We start from the raw sequence: 16,674 nt of genomic DNA, 5'->3' as shown, positions 1-16,674 counted from the left end.
GTATGATCTTTTTGATGATTTCTTGTGTTCTGTTTGCCATATCATGTTGAGGATTTTTTGTGTTTATGTTCATTAAAGAAATTTCCCTGTTGGAAACATTAGCTATGGCAACTAGACAAGAGAAGGAAATAAAAGAATTAAGATAGGAAATGAAGAAGTCAAATTGTCATTATTTGCAGATGACATGATACTCTATATAGAAGACCCCAAGAACTCCATCAAAAGTCTTCTAGACTTAATAACCAAATTCAGTCAAGTAGCTGGTTACAGGTCAACACACAAAAATCAATAGCTTTCCTCTACACGAATGCCAGACTCACTGAGAGAGAAATAGGGCAAATAATTCCTTTCACAATAGCATCCAAAGAACTGAAATACCTAGGAATCAACCTAACGAAAGAAATCAAAGACCTCTTCTCTGAAAACTATGGCACTCTGAAAAGAGAGATTGAAGATGATATCAGAAAATGGACAGACATCCCCTGCTCCTGGGTAGGAAGGATTAATATAGTGAAAATGGCCGTCCTTCCAAAACTGCTATATAGATTCAATGCAATTCCAGTTGAGATCCCAGTAGCACACTTCACGGACCTTGAGAAAACAATCCAAAAATTCATTTGGAACAAGAAGAGACCCAGAATAGCAAAAGCAATTCTAGGTAACAGAGACATGGCAGGGGGTATCACAATCCCCAACCTGCAACTCTACTACAAAGCTACTGTGATAAAAACAGCATGGTACTAGCAAAGAAACAGACCTGTGGAACAGATTAGAAGATGCAGAAACAACGCCAGACACACTCAGCCATCTCATCTTTGATAAAGGAGCCAAACACCCTCACTGGAGGAAAGATAGCCTCTTTAATAAATGGTGCTGGAAAAATTGGGCTTCAACTTTCCAAAGATTAAAACTAGACCTATATCTCTCACCATGCACTAAACTAAAATTGAAATGGATTAAAGATCTAAATATTAAAATAGAAACTCTGAACCAGTTGAAACAGAGGTTAGGTAGAACCCTTGAAGACGTTGGTGTAGGAAAAGATTTTATGCACAAAACCTCAGTTGCCAGTGAACTAGCACAAACAATCAACAAGTGGGATCTCTTCTTATTAAAAAGCTTCTGCACAGCAGGAGAAACCACCAGCAGTGTGAAGAGACAACCCACAATGTGGGGAAAAATCTTCACCTGCTTTTCCTCAGACAAAGGTCTACTATCTCGAATCTAGAAAGAACTTAAAAAGATCAGACCTCCCAAATTTAAAGACCCAATCCAAAAATGGGCATCTGAAATGAGCAGACATTTCTCAGACAAAGAAGTAGAAATGGCAAATAAACATATGAAAAAGTGCTCAACATCACTGGTCATTTGAGAGATGCAAATGAAAACAATGCTGAGATTCCACCTCACTCCAGAAAGAATGGCTGCTATCATGAAATCAACCACTAACAAATGCTGGTGGGGCTGTGGGGAAAGAGGAACCCTGCTCCACTCCTGGTGGGAGTGTAGACTGGTGCAACCACTATGGAAATCAGTATGGTGATACCTCAAAGAACTAGGACTGGAAGTCCCATTTGACCCCACTATTCCACTGCTGGGGATCTTCCCCAAAGAATTAAAAGAATCATACCACAGTGATATATGTGTGCCCATGTTCATAGCAGCACAGTTTGTGATAGCTAAAACTTGGAAACAGCCTAAATGCCCATCAACTGGAGACTGGCTAAAGAAAATGTGGTTTTTTAATAAAATGGAGTACGACTCAGCCATAAAAATGAGAAATTAGAGACATTTATAGCTAAGTGGATGCACATTGAAGCAATACTCTTAAATGAAATAAATAGGACACACAAGTATAAATACCAAATAGTTTCTCTGGTGTGAGAAACTGAAAGTGTAAATAAGGACTAAAATGTGTAATAGATAATGTGAAATAGGAAGAAAAGGGGCAAAGGGGAAGGAAGTGGGAGGGCTAGGGGAAAAGATAGAAGGGAATGGGATTAATATGAGAAAATGGAAAAATAGGAACAAAATCTTTGTCGATAGGGAGGAATGGAGGGGTTGAAGGGAGGGCTGGACAAGGGTGAAAAATAAGAACCAAGAGAGATTATGTAAAGGTGCAAATTTCCACTGATGAATGTCATTATATTGTATACCTAAAATGTACCAATGATTAGAATGAATAATTGATAATGCAAAATAGGAAGAAAAGGTCCAAAGGGGTAGGGGTAGTGGGAGGGGGGCAGGGGAAAGGAAAGAAGGGAAAGGAAAAATGTTGAGAAATGGAAAAAATGGAAATAAAGTCTTTGTAAATACGGAAGGGTGGAGGGGGTGAAGGGAGGGCTAGGAATGGGGATTTTTCCAAGATACATCATGTAAAGATACAAGTTCCCAATGAGAAATGTAATTGTGTTGTATACCTAAAATGTACCAATAAAAGAATTTAAGAAAAAAAAGAAATTTCCCTGTAGTATTTTTTTTTTTTTTTAACTTGGGCCTTGTCTGGTTTTGGAATCAGGGTAATGGTAGCTTCCAGGAATGAGTTTGGAAATACTCCTTCCCTTTCAATTTTTTTTTTTTTTGGGGTCCTTGCACTTGCAAGGCAGGCGGCGGAACCACTGAGCTAAATCCCCGGCCCCCCTTTCAATTTCTTTAAAGTTTGAGGAGTATTGGCATTATATCTTCCCTGACATTCTTGTAGAATTTAGTGGTAAATTCCTTAGGTCTTGGGCTTTTCTTAGTTGTTAGGGGTTTTTTTGTGTCTTCTTGGTTGAATTTTGGTAATTCATATGTTCTAGGAATTTGTCCATTTCTTCAAGATTCTCAGATTTGTTGGAGTATAATTTTTCATAGTATTTACTAATGATATTGTGGCAGTGTCCATTGTGATTTCACTTTTTTCATTTATAATTGCATTGATGTGGGTCTTTCCATCTTTTGGTAAGTTCTGCTAAAGATTTGTCTATTTTGTTTATTTTTTCAAAGAACCAACCCTTTGATTCATTGATTCTTCGTATTGTTTTCTTAGTCTCAGCTTCATTATCTTCTGCTCTGATCTTTATGGCTTCCTTCCTTGTACTAGGTTTGAATTTGAGCTGTTCTTGTTTTTTTAGAACCTTGGGGTGTAGCATTAGGTTATATGAGCTTGCTCCTTTTTTCTAATGTGAGCATTCACAGCAATAAATCCTGTCCTTAGGACTGTTTTCATGGTGTCTCATAGGCTATTGTATGTTATACTGGTATTATCCTTTGATTCTGGAAATTGTTTAATTTTTTCCTAATTTCTTCTCTGACTCACTGAGTGTTCAGGAATGTGTTAATGTCCAGGTATTTATAAAATTTCTGTGGTTTCTTTTGAAATTGATTTCTATTTTCAGTGCACTATGATCTGATAGTATACTTGGACTCATTTAGATTCTTTTGTATTTATTTTAGCAGGCTTTATAGACTAATATATTGTCTGTTGGGGGGAAAGTTCTGTATGCTGCTGAAAAAGATGTGTATTCTGTTGTAGTAGGGTAGAATACTCTGTAGATATCTATTAATACCATTTGTTGGAATGTGTGGTTCAGCTCTGATATTTCTTTTATGATTTTTTTTTTTGGTCTAGGTCAGTGGTGGTAAACCTATGGCATGCATGCTTCAGTGGGCTGTTTGTTATCATTGAAAGCTCTAAAAGATTCGCCATCACTGGCCTACTTGATCAATTTGTGAAAATAGGGTAGTGAGGTCCTCCACTGTATTTGTTGATTGGAGTAAGAAATGCCTAGCTAGTAAAGCACAGTTCGGGATGTATCTGTGGATGATTGACATACAGGCCAGCAAACTAAGGGAAAGAAGAGCCACACCGGTTGTCAGTGGAATCAACCAATAGGCTTGTACTCTGAATAGAATACAAAAGGGAAAGAAGAAGGAAGGTTTCTGTTTTGAAGAGCTCCAGTCTTCTTGCTACTCTCACCTGTATCAGTCTTCAGGTCCTTAGTATTTTCAGCTTTCCAACACAGACTCACATTGGTGACTGTCCAGTGAACTTCAGGCAGGCCTTCAACCTTGGACTGGTATTGCATCCCTGATCCCTCTTGTTCTGCAGCTTCTATCTTCTTGGGCTGAGCAGTTACTAGTTACTCCTGCTCTCCAGTGCACAGATAGCCATTGTGAACTCTCCTACCTCTGATCCTATAAGCCTACCTAATAAATTCCCTTGCATAATTATACATGTATTTTCTGATTCTGTTCCTCTAGAGAACCCTAACTAATACAACTGGCATCTATCTATTTTATTTTTTCTTCTGTGAAGATCTTCTGAGCTTTTTTTCCCTGAGCACCTGCTTATTTCCTTAGTCTACTTTTTTTTTTCCCCCCAGTTTGGAAATTTATAAGAAACCCTGTAATTTTTCTGGTGCCACTTCTTTCCCAGAATCTCATTTTTTAAGATGGAGATGAAAGTGGAAATTATAGCCACCTTACACATTTCCTTAGTTACTTTTTAAGATTTGTGGCAAATAACCATTTGCCTCCCTTTATTGTTTGGGTTCCTTGCTATTTTAGAGTATTTTTAAATTCTTTGTTAGGTTTTGACCAAGAATCTGTGATATGTTTGTTTTTTACACCCCAACCCTGGCCCTCAGAAGACTTGTAATTTTTGTGGTCAGAAAAATTAATAAAGACATTCCCATTTTAGAGGTACAAAATATATCAAAAAGCAGTTTACAAAATAGGAAATAAAATTGTCATACGTATTTGAAAAAAATTCAAAAATAAAAGACATACAATGAAAACAACTTGCCAAATTCACAAGAAAAACAAAACAAAACAAATTTATTGAGAATGTAGTTTTTGGGCTGGAGATTTAGCTCAGTGGTTCAGCACCTGCCTTGCAAGCGCATGGTCCTGAGTTTCATCCCTGGCACCAAAAAAAACAAAAACAAAAAACCAGAGAATATAGTTTTTAAAAATCACATTCAAGGGCTGGGGATTTAGCTCAGTGGTTCTGCCGCCTGCCCCGCAGGCTCAAGGTCCCTAGTTTGACCCCAGTACCCACAAAAAAAAAAAAAATCACATTCAAATGATTCCTGAGAATCTGCATTAAATTTTATGACATATTTCAGAATTCTTAAATATATTTGATTTTTGTGATACATTACCATTTCCTAAGGAAATAATCATAAATATATATAAAAAATACATAGTGTCAGGCCAGGGATTTAGCTCAGTGGTTCTGCCACCTGCCTTGCAAGTGCAAGGACCCGAGTTCGATCCCCAGTACCAAAAAAAATACAACCCAAAAACATAGTGTTAATATAAACTCTAACCTGGAAGCTTACAAATGTTGACCATGAGGTCCCAGCCAGCAGGAGTGTGAACCAGAGAGGCACAGCTGCAGGCAGATCCCACCCAGGGCCCCGCCCGAAGCCCCCACCACTTGGGCCAACAGGCCCAAGCCAAGGGCCTGCCTGGAATAGAGCTGCATAGGCGCCCAAGCAACAGCCAGATGCTCGCCCTGATACCATCAGTAAGTGCATGGAGACCTTAGCCAGAATCCTGCTCAGACACCAGGGTCTGGGGTGCACAGCCCCTAGCCAAAGGCCCTCCCAGACAACAGCTACATAGGGGGACAGGCCCTAGCCAGAGGCACACCTTGATACCATCCCAAGTGTGTACAGACCCCAACCAGAAGCCCACCCAGACAACAGGTCAGCTTAGGGATCCAGAAGGCAACTATTCTGAACCCAGGAATTGGTACACTGGTGAGCAGAAGAGAAAAGGCTGCTTGGTGGCTTGCTGAGAATTGAAGACTATTGGGTGAGCAAAAAGTTGCCTCAAGAAAGGCACAGCAGGCTGCAGCTGTTGAAATGAGAAGACATGTAAAGAAGTCTCAAAACCAGACTCCCAGCTCACCTAAGGCAACCCCAAAGGGCAACAAGATGGAACAATCTGACACTCAACCACATGGACTTCCTGAACTGGCAACAAAAGAGGATCTGGAAAAAATGAAATCAGAAATAATTTCTCAGATAACAACAGAGATTGTGTCTATAGTGCAAGACATGATTAATAAATCTAGAGCAGACACAGATAAAAAAATAGAGGAACTGAGGAACATGATGGAATCCCAACATAGGAAACAAATGGAATCCATAAAACAGAGGCAAGCAGATTTCCAGAAGATTAAAAACTCCATTGAAAGTTTACACAGCAGACTGAGCCAATGTGAGGACAGAATTTCAGATCTAGAAGATAGGATTGCAATTAGTGATCAGGAAATGAAAAATTTCTTAAAAATAGTAAGGGATCATGAGAAATCGATCCAGCAGCTGCTAGATGATGCAAAGAAGAATAACATAAGACTGATCAGAGTCAATGAAGAAACAGGAGAGAGTGCAGATGATATAAAAAACTGTTAACAGAAGTGATGGCAGAAAACTTCTCAAGCAGGGGAAAAGAATTTGACATACAGATAAGTGAGGCATATAGGACTCCAGCTAGCCAGGATCAAAAAAAATCTACACAAAAATGTTGACCAATAGATGAATATTTAAGTGTTAGTAGAAGATGCTCATTAAACAAAGCAAGACACTAAACTTTATGTGTTACGTGATCTTAGTCTATAAGAAAAATGTATTCATAGAAAAGAAGGGAAATAAATGTCCTAAATTTTATTCTTTATAACATATGTATTTTTCAAATGTTCTCTAATGAATATAAATTCATAAATTGAGACAAAAATAAAAATAAGGTTGAGACATCTATTCTGGATAAAATAACTATAAAGCACAGACTTGAATACAAATTTATGAAATATTAAATATATATGGTGGTAAAAATAAGAGTTTAAAGTGATAGGATAGCAAAACAGCAAGACAATAATATAAGTTAAGAATAATCAATATAAGCCAATTTTAAACCCAGAGGGTATAAGATTAAATAATAAGGCCAAACATGGTGGTGCATGCCTATAATCCCAGCACTAGGGAGGCTGAGGCAAGTGGGTCACTGGGAGTTCGAGGTTAGCCTGGGCTACATAGTGAGTTCAAGGCCAGACTGGACTGCTTAGCAAGACCTTGTCTCAAAAAACAAAATAAACAAATTAAATAATAAAGTTTGTTCAAATAATACAAAGATTTCAAAATAAAATCTCACTAAGCCCAAAGAAGTAGTTAAACTAGATACTCAAATTAAATCTTGATGTTAACATCTTGTGACAATAAGAATAAAAAGGATTTTCTGGGCCAAAGAAGTTTTACACCTTACGTGCCTTACTGCAGACAGAGGACAATATTTAATGATTGCCATTTTCTCAACATCTGAAAAAGCAATAGTTTTGACATATCTTAAAAAGAACTTGAAAATCTTTGTTTCTTCATTCTGTCAATTTTTTGCAAGTGCCTAATTATTTTGTGAAACTCTGGGTATGAAATATTTTGTTGTAAAAGTTTAAAGCCTTTCAAAAAAGCTGAGGTAAAAAAGATTGAAAAGTTGATATGTTAAAATGGTATTTCATTTCATTCAGTTGCTGAATCATAGAAATAGATTTCTGGAATCAGCTGGTTTGTTGATATTTCTCTGCATGTTTATTCATTATAAACTAACTTTGCTGCTCACAGGTTCACTTAAAAATGACCTCATCATGACCAAGTCAAAGGGATAGCCTCTGACATAGAGTCTACATGACTCTGGCTCTCCTACTCATAATTAAGTCCTGTTCTAAGTCCAAATCCATAGGAAAGGGAATCAATTGTTTCAGTTCACTGTGTTCTGTAGTTGAGTTTAAGAGTGAAGAAGTAGGCCCCCAAATCTGTCTTTTGAGGGTTATGAGGACAGGTTCTCAAAGAATAACTTTTTGTTTTCTCTGGTACATTTCATGAGTAATTTTATTGTTTTACATATAATGTTAATAAGTACATAGTAAAGCCATACATCTTTTTAGTCTGACAGTGACTTCCACTCTACTTGTGGTATACATCTTTTGATAGTGGTAGCATCATAGAGTGATGACAAAATGAGAACATGCTGACTTGTAGATAGATTCCCCCTTAAATGAATTTCTGTATTTAAGATTTCATTTTTATTTTATATTAAACCTTATCAAATGGTAACTTTAATTCTATACTTTAAATAAGTATTGTATTTCACATTTTAAATAAGTCCATTCATGCTATGTAGACATTAAAACCTAATATTTTAGAAAATATTACTCTTGCTTTATGTACATGACTTCCTGTACAAGCATGACTTCCTGTATAATTTTAAAATCTGAAATCCTCTTAGCACGTTGAGTAAATAAATTATGATATATTGAAGTATTAAACTTCACTGTTTTGTGTCAGATTAATCTCTCATATATAGATCACTTGACCTGACAGAAATATGGCTACAATTCAGGGGGAAAAGGCTTAATGGATAAGCAGCATTATTTTATGTTGGATGAATGTTGATATTGTTCCTCTTGAGTGAATGTTTTATAATTCTCTGGATTAAATTTAAATAAACCTCATAAACACATTTTACAGACTTTCATAAAGATCCATGAAAAAGGTATCTTTGAGAGTTTATGTGGTAAAATAGTATAGTTAAAATTTTTTTTCCATCACAGAAGCTTTTATTACATAGGGGGAAGGAGGGAAGGCCATAGACCCTGCACAGCAGCCTTGGAGTGGCTGTGATCATGGAGGCAGTGGGTGCTGGGGACCCTCGGGGGGCCATCACCCAACTTGCTCCTTAGGGAGAGGCTTCTGCGGGTGGCGTGTGTGGCTCAGAGGTCAGCTGTGACAAGTGGGCTTCCTCCTGGACAAAGGAAAACAGCTGCACATACACTGCAGTAACGGGGAAACCAGATGAGGCTCACGACACAAGAAGTACACTTCACTGAGATCATAAATGGGAGCACAGAGGTGGCACTAGGGTCTACTGTGCAGCCAATCCTCTACATAAGATGCTTTTGAAAGTTAAACACTGGCAGACCCTTGCCCCTTGTGGACAGCAAGCAGTACACAATTTGTTTTAAAACTTGTTATCTTTGTTATCTATTATTATTTGGATTTTGAACAAAATTGATGGAGTAGGAGCCAGTGGAGGAATCTTGTTTGATCTGGAAATTTTCTGTGGAGAGCTCAAAAGGTTGGAGAACCAAGTTCCCAAGATCTTTTAGTTTACTAACATCTCTTCTTTTAGCCTTTTATTACGTTCTTCAATTTGCTTAATCTCATACAAGCTTCTCTTGCTTGATGTACTGATGGATCCTTTTTTAATACAGTTTCATAGTCTTCCAGGGCTTCATCTTGTTTGTATGTTTTCTCATACAGCTCTGCTCTCCTCAATATTGCCCTGATGTAGCTGGGGTTCAACTGAATAGCTTTGCTGCAGTCACCAGTGTCCAACTCCTTCTTGTGCTGTTTCATTCTTGCAGCAGCTCTATTTGAAAACAGAACACATCTTTCTTCCTGGAAGCATGATGGGTACATCTGAAAGGCTCAACTGTAGGAACTTTCAGCTTCTACATAATCTCCTTTCTTAAATTGTTCATTTCCTTCTTCCTTTAGCACTCTCTTCTCTTCTTTTCTGTTTCTCCTGGAATATTTTTTTCCAGTTCTATTAAGTATTCTTCATCTGGTTCAGAGGAATCTACAACATCATCAGCTTTGTTCTGAACCTTATCCATTCCTGGCTCCTCCTCAAATGAGGCATTGCAGTCATGAAAACATTCTTCTTCTTCCTGCTTCTCATCATCCTTGAGCAGCTTGCTCTGGGAATGCTAATTTTTGGGATCAGGAACTGCAGGCCTGGCACACTCTGCTTCCTGGGGATCTATAACTTTCAAATCATTGAACAGATCCTCTGGAACCTTACAATTCTCTGAATTCTCTTCCATGCTGAATTCAGTTAGGGAGATGAGGCTGAAGATAGCCTCATAGCTCCCACCTTCCAAGACTAGTATAGTTAAATATTTTGTGTACATTCCTCTCACTTTATCGTAGTAACATTTAGTAGGATGCTTTTTATTTTTATATTTAGTACATTTATATATATAAAGTATACATATATATGATAAAATATGTAAAATGTTAAATATACATTCATATTTTAAACTTTAGTTGTTTCATCTCATAAGTACAGGTAAACTTTCTGTTTAAATGAAATGGTTAATCCTTTGAGAACATTGGTCCACATGCTTGTTTTTGAATGAAATAGGTAAAATCATGTGCATACTGATGAAAGCCAAGATGGAGTATGAAATATGAAGATAGTTGACAGCTCCCAGTGCAGAGGAGGTGAGCTGCATGGGCACCACCAGCAACCCCCCCAACCCCCCGTCGAAATGAGAAGACACATAAACAAGCCTCAGAATCAGACTTCCAGATCACCTACAGCAACCCCAAAGGGAAATGAGATGGAACAGTCTGATACTCAACCACCCTGAGCTGGCAACAAACAAGGATCTGGAAAAAATGGAATCAGAAATAATTTCTCACATAACAGCAGAGATTGTGCCCATAGTGCAAGACATGATTAATAAATCTAGAGAGGACACAGATAAAAAAATAGAAGAGCTGAGGAACATGATGGAATCCAAATATAGGAAACAAAAAGAATCCATAAAACAGATGCAAACAGATTTCCAGGAGATTAGAAGCTCCACTGAAAGTCTATGCAGCAGAATGAGCCAATGTGAAGATAGAATTTCAGATTTAGAAAGAAGATAAGACTGTGATTACTGACCAGGAAAAGAAAAATTGCTTTAAAATTGTAAGGGACCACAAGAAATCAATCCAGCAGCTGCTAGATGATGGAAAGAAGAATAACATAAGACTCATTGGAGGCAATGAAGAAACAGGAGAAAGTGCAGATGACATAAAAAAATTGTTCACAGAAGTGATGGCAGAAAACTTCCCAAGCAGGGGAAAAGAACTTGACATACAGATAAGTGAGGCATATAGGACTCCAAATAGCCTTAATCAAAAAAAAAATCTACACATAGGCATATAATTATTAAGATTCCAGAAACCCAACAGAAGAACAAAATTCTACAAGCAGTTAGAGAAAAGAAACAAATCACATAAGGAAAGCCCATCAGAATCACAGCAGACTTCTCAATGCAAACTCTCAAGGCAAGAAGAGCTTGGAGTGATGTATTTCAGGCACTAAAGGAAAACAACCTCCAACCCAGATTGATGTACCCTGCAAAACTATCTTTCAAAATTGATGGTGAAATAAGATACTTTCATGACAAAGAGCATCTTAGGAACTTCATGAATACCAAACCAGCACTACAAACAGTTTTAGAAAAAAATCCTAGGAAAAGAAAATAAGAATCACAACCCCAGGAAGCCCAGCAGAATGAATCCACTGGCCAGGACAAGAAATGAAAAGCTAAGGGGGAGAATCCAACAAAAAGAAAGTCATGACAATGATAAGTCAATATGTATCAGTTATAACCATCAATGTTAATGATCTCAACTCACCAATCAAAAGAAATAGACTGGCAGAATGGGTCAAGAAGCAAGATCCAACAATATGCTGCATACAAGATACACAATTCAAAAAGAAACTCATAGACTGAAAGTGAAAGGGTGTAAAACAATACTCCATGTGACAGGAACCCAACAAAAAGCAGAAGCAGCTATCCTATTTGCAGACCAAGTGGATTTCAAACCCACACTGATTAAGAGAGACAAAGAAGGACACTACATCCTTGTAAAAGGAACAATCCAAGGGAAAGAGATGACAATCATAAATATCTATGCACCAAACACTAGTGCACCCAACTATATAAAGCAAATACTAATGGACATGAAAAATCATATAAACACTAATACAGTAGTAGTGGGGGACCTCAATACCCCACTGTCACAAATAGAGAGATCCACTAGACAAAAAACAATGAAATACTAGAACTCAAACTCTTGAACAAATGAACTTAACAGATGTTTACAGAGTCTTTCACTCCTCAAAATCAAAATACACATTTTTTTTTCAGCTGCACATGGGTTGTTCTCCAAAATAGACCACATACTCACTCATAGAACATATTTAGGTAAGTGCAAAGGAATTGAAGTTATTCCCTGTATATTATCAGACCATAGTGCTATGAAATTGGAGATCAATGGCAAAAGAAACCATAACTATTTCATAAACACGTGGAAATTGAACAACACACTTCTGAATAACCAATAGGTCACAGAGGAAATTAAGAAATCAGACAGTTCCTTCAATTAAATGACAATGACAATACAATATATTGGAATCTATGGGACAGAATGAAAGCAGTCTTACGAGGGAAATTCATAGCAATGAATACTAGTATTAGGAAAACAGAGCAAGCCCAATTAAACAACCTGATGCTGAATCTCAAGCTTCTAGAAAAAGAAGAGCAGGGCAAACCCAAAGCCCTTAGAAAGGAGGAAATTATAAAGATCAGGGCAGAAATCAATACAATGGAGACTAAGAAAACAATACAAAAAAATCAATGAAGCCAATAGTTGGTTCTTCGAAAGAATAAACAAAATTGAGAAACTCTTAGCCAACCTTATCAGAAAAAGGAAAGAAAAGGCCCAAATCCATACAATTAGGAATGAAAAGGGTGAAATTACAACAGACCCAGCAGAAATCCAGAGGATCATCAATACCTACTTTGAGAACCTATATGCCAATAAGATGGAACACACAGAATAAATGGACAGATTCCTAGACACATATGAATTACCAAATTTGAACAAAGAAGACCTAAAAATCCTAAAAACCCAATATCAATCAATGAAATTGAAAATATAATTCAAAACTTACCAACTAAGAAAAGCTCAGGTCCTGATGGCTTCACCACTGAATTCTATAAGACATTTTGAGAGGAACTACTGCCACTACTGTTTAAACTCTTCAATGAAATTGAAAGGGAAGCAATACTCCTGAATTCATTCCTGGAAGCAAGCATCACCTTGATCCCCAAGGCAGAGAAAGACCCAACCAAAAAGAGAACTATAGGCCAATCTCACTAATGAACATACATCCAAAACTCCTTAATAAGATACTGGCAAATAGAATGCAGAAGATCATCAAGAAGATCATACACCCTGACTAAGTGGGATTCATCCCAGGGATGCAGGGATGGTTCAACATATGCAAATCAATCAGTGTAATACACTATATCAGTAGAGCCAAGGACAAAAACCATATGATCATCTCGATAGATGCAGAAAAAGCATTTGACAAAATCCAACATGCATTTATGATAAAAAACCTGCACAAAATTGGAATATGTGGTATCTACCTCAATCTGATAAAAGCCGTCTATGAAAAATGAACAGCCAATATCATACTAAATGGTCAAAAACTGAAATCCTTCACACTAAAATCAGGAACAAGACAAGGATGCCCACTATCACCACTATTGTTCAATATAGTTTTGGAAACATTGGCCTTGACAATTAGACAAGAGAAAGAAATAAAAGGAATAAAGAAAGGAAATGAAGAAGTCAAATTGTCCTTATTTGCAGATGACATGATATTCTATATAGAATATCCCCAAAAACTTCAGCAGCCACCTGCCTCACAAGTGCAAGGACCCAAGTTCGATCCCCAGTACCAAAAAAAAAAAAAAACAACCAAAAAAAAACCCCCAAAAAACTTCAGCAAAAGTCTTCTAGACTTAATAACCAAATTCAGTCAAGTAGCTGGATGCAAGATCTACACACAAAAATCAGTAGCTTTCCTCTACATGAACAACAGACTCACTGAGAGAGAAATAGGGCAAACAATTCCCTTCACAATAGCATCCAAAAAACTGAAATACCTAGGAATCAACCTAATGAAAGAAATCAAAGACTTCTTCTCTGAAAACTATAGCCCTTTGAAAAGAGAGACTGAAGATGATATCAGAAAATGGAGGGACATCCCTCGCTCCTGGGTAGGAAGGATCAACATAATGAAAATGGCCATACTTCCAAAACTGCTATATAGATTCAACATGCAATCCCAGCAGCATACTTCATGGACCTTGAGAAAACAATCCAAAAATTCATTTGGAACAAGAAGAGATCCAGAATAGCAAAAGCAATTCTAGGTAACAGAGACATGGCAGGAGGTATTACAATCCCCAACTTGAAACTATACCACAAAGCTACTGTGATAAAAACAGCATGGTACTGGCAAAGAAACAGACCTGAGGACCAGTGGAACAGATTAGAAGATACATAAATAACTCCAGACACACTCAGCCACCTCATCTTTGACAAAGGAGCCAAACACCCTCACTGGAGGAAAGATAGCCTATTTAATAAATGGTGCTGGAGAAATTGGGTTTCAACTTGCCAAAGACTAAAACTAGACCTATATCTCTCACCATACACTCAATTAAAATCAAAATGAATTAAAGATTTAAATATTAAAATAGAAACGCTGAATCGGCTAGAAGTTAGGTAGAACTCTTGACAACATTGGTGTAGGAAAAGATTTTATAAACAAAACCTCAATTGCTCATGAACTAGCACAAACAATCAACAAGTGGGATCTCTTTTTATTAAAAAGCTTTTGCACAGCAAGAGAAACCACAATATGCGATGAAGAGACAACCCACAATGTCAGAAAAATTTTTCACCAGCTGTCCCTCAGACAAAGGTCTACTATCTCGAATCTAGAAAGAACTTAAAAAAATCAGACCTCCCAAATTTAAAGACCCAATCCAAAAATGGACATCTGAAATGAACAGACATTTCTCAGACAAAGAAGTAGAAATGGCATATAAACATATGAAAAAATGTTCAACATCACTGGTCATTTGAGAGATGCAAATGAAAACAACACTGAGATTCCACCTCACCCCAGAAAGAATGGCTACTATCAAGAACTCAACCAATAACAAATACTGGTGCGGCTGTGGGGAAAAAGGAACCCTGTTCCACTGCTGGTGGGAGTGTCAACTGGTAAAAACTACTGTGGAAATCAGTATGGAGATACCTGAAAGAACTAGGACTGGAAGTCCCATTTGACCCAGCTATTCTGCTGCTGGGTATCTTCCCCAAAGAATTAAAAGAATCATACCACAGTGATATATGTGCACCCATGTTCATAGCAGCACAGTTTGTAATACCTAAAACTTGGTAACAGCCCAAATGCCCATCAACTGGAGACTGGATCAAGAAAATTTTTTTTTTTTTAATAAAATGGAGTACTACTCAGCCATAGAAAAGGAGAAATTAGAGACATTTATTGCTAAATCGATGCACATTGAGGCCATCCTCTTAAATGAACTAAATAGGACACACATGTGTAAACACCGAATAGTTTCTCTAGTGTAAGAAACTGAAAGTGTAAATAAAGTCTTAAAGTTATATTAGATAATGTGAAATAGGAAGAAAAGGGGCAAAGGGGAAGGGGAAGTGGGAGGGGTAGGGAAAAGGAAGGAAGAATGGAATTAATATGAGAAAATGAAGAAAAGCAAACAAAGTCTCTCTAAATAGGGAGGGATGGAGGGGTTGAAGGGAGGGCAGGGGAAGGGGGAAAATATAAGAACCAAGAGATTATGTAAAGGTGCACATTTCCAATGTTGAATGTCATTATATTTTATACCTAAAATGTACCAATAAAAAGATATATAAAGAAAAAAAAAGAAAAGAAAAATGAAGATAGTTGTTACAGTATGAGGATTAATGTGTATTTAAGGAAATAGTTAAACTGGGTGTGGTGGTGTATTCCCACCACTTTGGGAGGCAGAGGCAGGAGGATTAATTCTAAATTTGGGCCTAGTCTGGGCAACTTAGCCAGGTCCTATCTCAAAATTAAAAAGGTTAGGGATTTAGCTCACTGGAAAGGCTGTGGGTTTAATCCCCAGTACCACCACCAAAAAAAAGAGGAAATAATAAAGTACAGTTTTCCTTTCAGGAGGCTGTATAAAAGAATTTAATGATTTTATAAGTGAAATTATTTTAATAAAAAGTTAAAAATTAAAGTTCTAATAAACTACAGAACAGGAAAATGTTAGAATAACTGTGAAAGAATATAGGATTTCCTATGTACTTCCTGTCCCCACACATACAGTAGCTGCCCCCACTACCACCATCTCTCACCAGAGGGATATATGTGTTAGTACATCACTACCCAAATTCCACAGTTTATATTAGGGTTCACTGTTGGTGTTGTACATTCTGAGTTTGGACAACTGTACAGTGACATACATATTATAGTATCATACAGAATAATTTCACTACTTTAAGAATCATCTGAGTTCTGCCTATTCGTCTCTCCCAGTAATTCTTGACCACCACTGATCTTCTCCATAGTTTTGTCTTTTCTAAAATGTCATACAGTTGGAATTATATAGTATGTAAACTTTTCAGACTTCTTTCATTAGTAATATGCATTTAAGGCTTCTTCATGTCTCTTCATAGCTTGATTGATCATTTATTTTTAATGCTGAATAATATTCTATGATTTGTATGTACCACAGTTTATCTATTCACCTGCTGAAAGACATCTTGATTGCATCCAAATGTTGGCAATTATGAATAGAGTTGTATTTTTATGTGGAAATGTTTTCATCTCTTTGGGTCAATATCAAGAGCTCAATTGCTGGATCATCTTGCAAAAGTATACCGTATTGGGCTGGGATTTAGCTCAGTGGTGCAGTGCCTGCCTTGAAAGATCAAGGTCCTGAGTTTGATCCACAGTACTGCAAAAAAAAAAAAG

The 16,674-nt window shown here is 37.2% G+C and overlaps 1 protein-coding gene, 1 long non-coding RNA gene and 1 pseudogene across 3 annotated transcripts in view; 1 reads left to right on the top strand and 2 right to left on the bottom strand.

Annotated features, from left to right (window-relative positions):
* LOC147826928 (uncharacterized) overlaps positions 1-16,674 on the top strand; it is a 125,050-nt gene that overhangs the window by 51,656 nt on the left and 56,720 nt on the right. The gene's annotated exons all lie outside the window — the stretch shown is intronic.
* On the bottom strand, positions 6,924-10,044 carry LOC147826930 (tetratricopeptide repeat protein 1 pseudogene; annotated as a pseudogene).
* Positions 15,497-16,674, bottom strand: part of Wdpcp (WD repeat containing planar cell polarity effector) — a 406,541-nt gene continuing 405,363 nt past the window's right edge. The window contains exon 16 of one of the 2 annotated variants that reach the window (XM_087216013.1): positions 15,497-16,657. In XM_087216013.1, coding sequence (XP_087072139.1) covers positions 16,631-16,657 — 27 coding nt within the window. In that variant the 3' untranslated portion in view covers positions 15,497-16,630. The remainder of the gene's footprint in view (positions 16,658-16,674) is intronic. The other variant, XM_087216016.1, reaches the window with a different exon arrangement.

The sequence above is a fragment of the Heterocephalus glaber genome, unplaced genomic scaffold, assembly GCF_053883595.1.
Source record: "Heterocephalus glaber isolate CG9 unplaced genomic scaffold, H.glaber_assembly_v1.0 deba00001457, whole genome shotgun sequence".
Taxonomy (NCBI): domain Eukaryota; kingdom Metazoa; phylum Chordata; class Mammalia; order Rodentia; family Bathyergidae; genus Heterocephalus; species Heterocephalus glaber.
The sequence above is the reverse complement of the archived record's forward strand: the minus strand, read 5'-3'. Positions and strand labels throughout refer to the sequence as shown.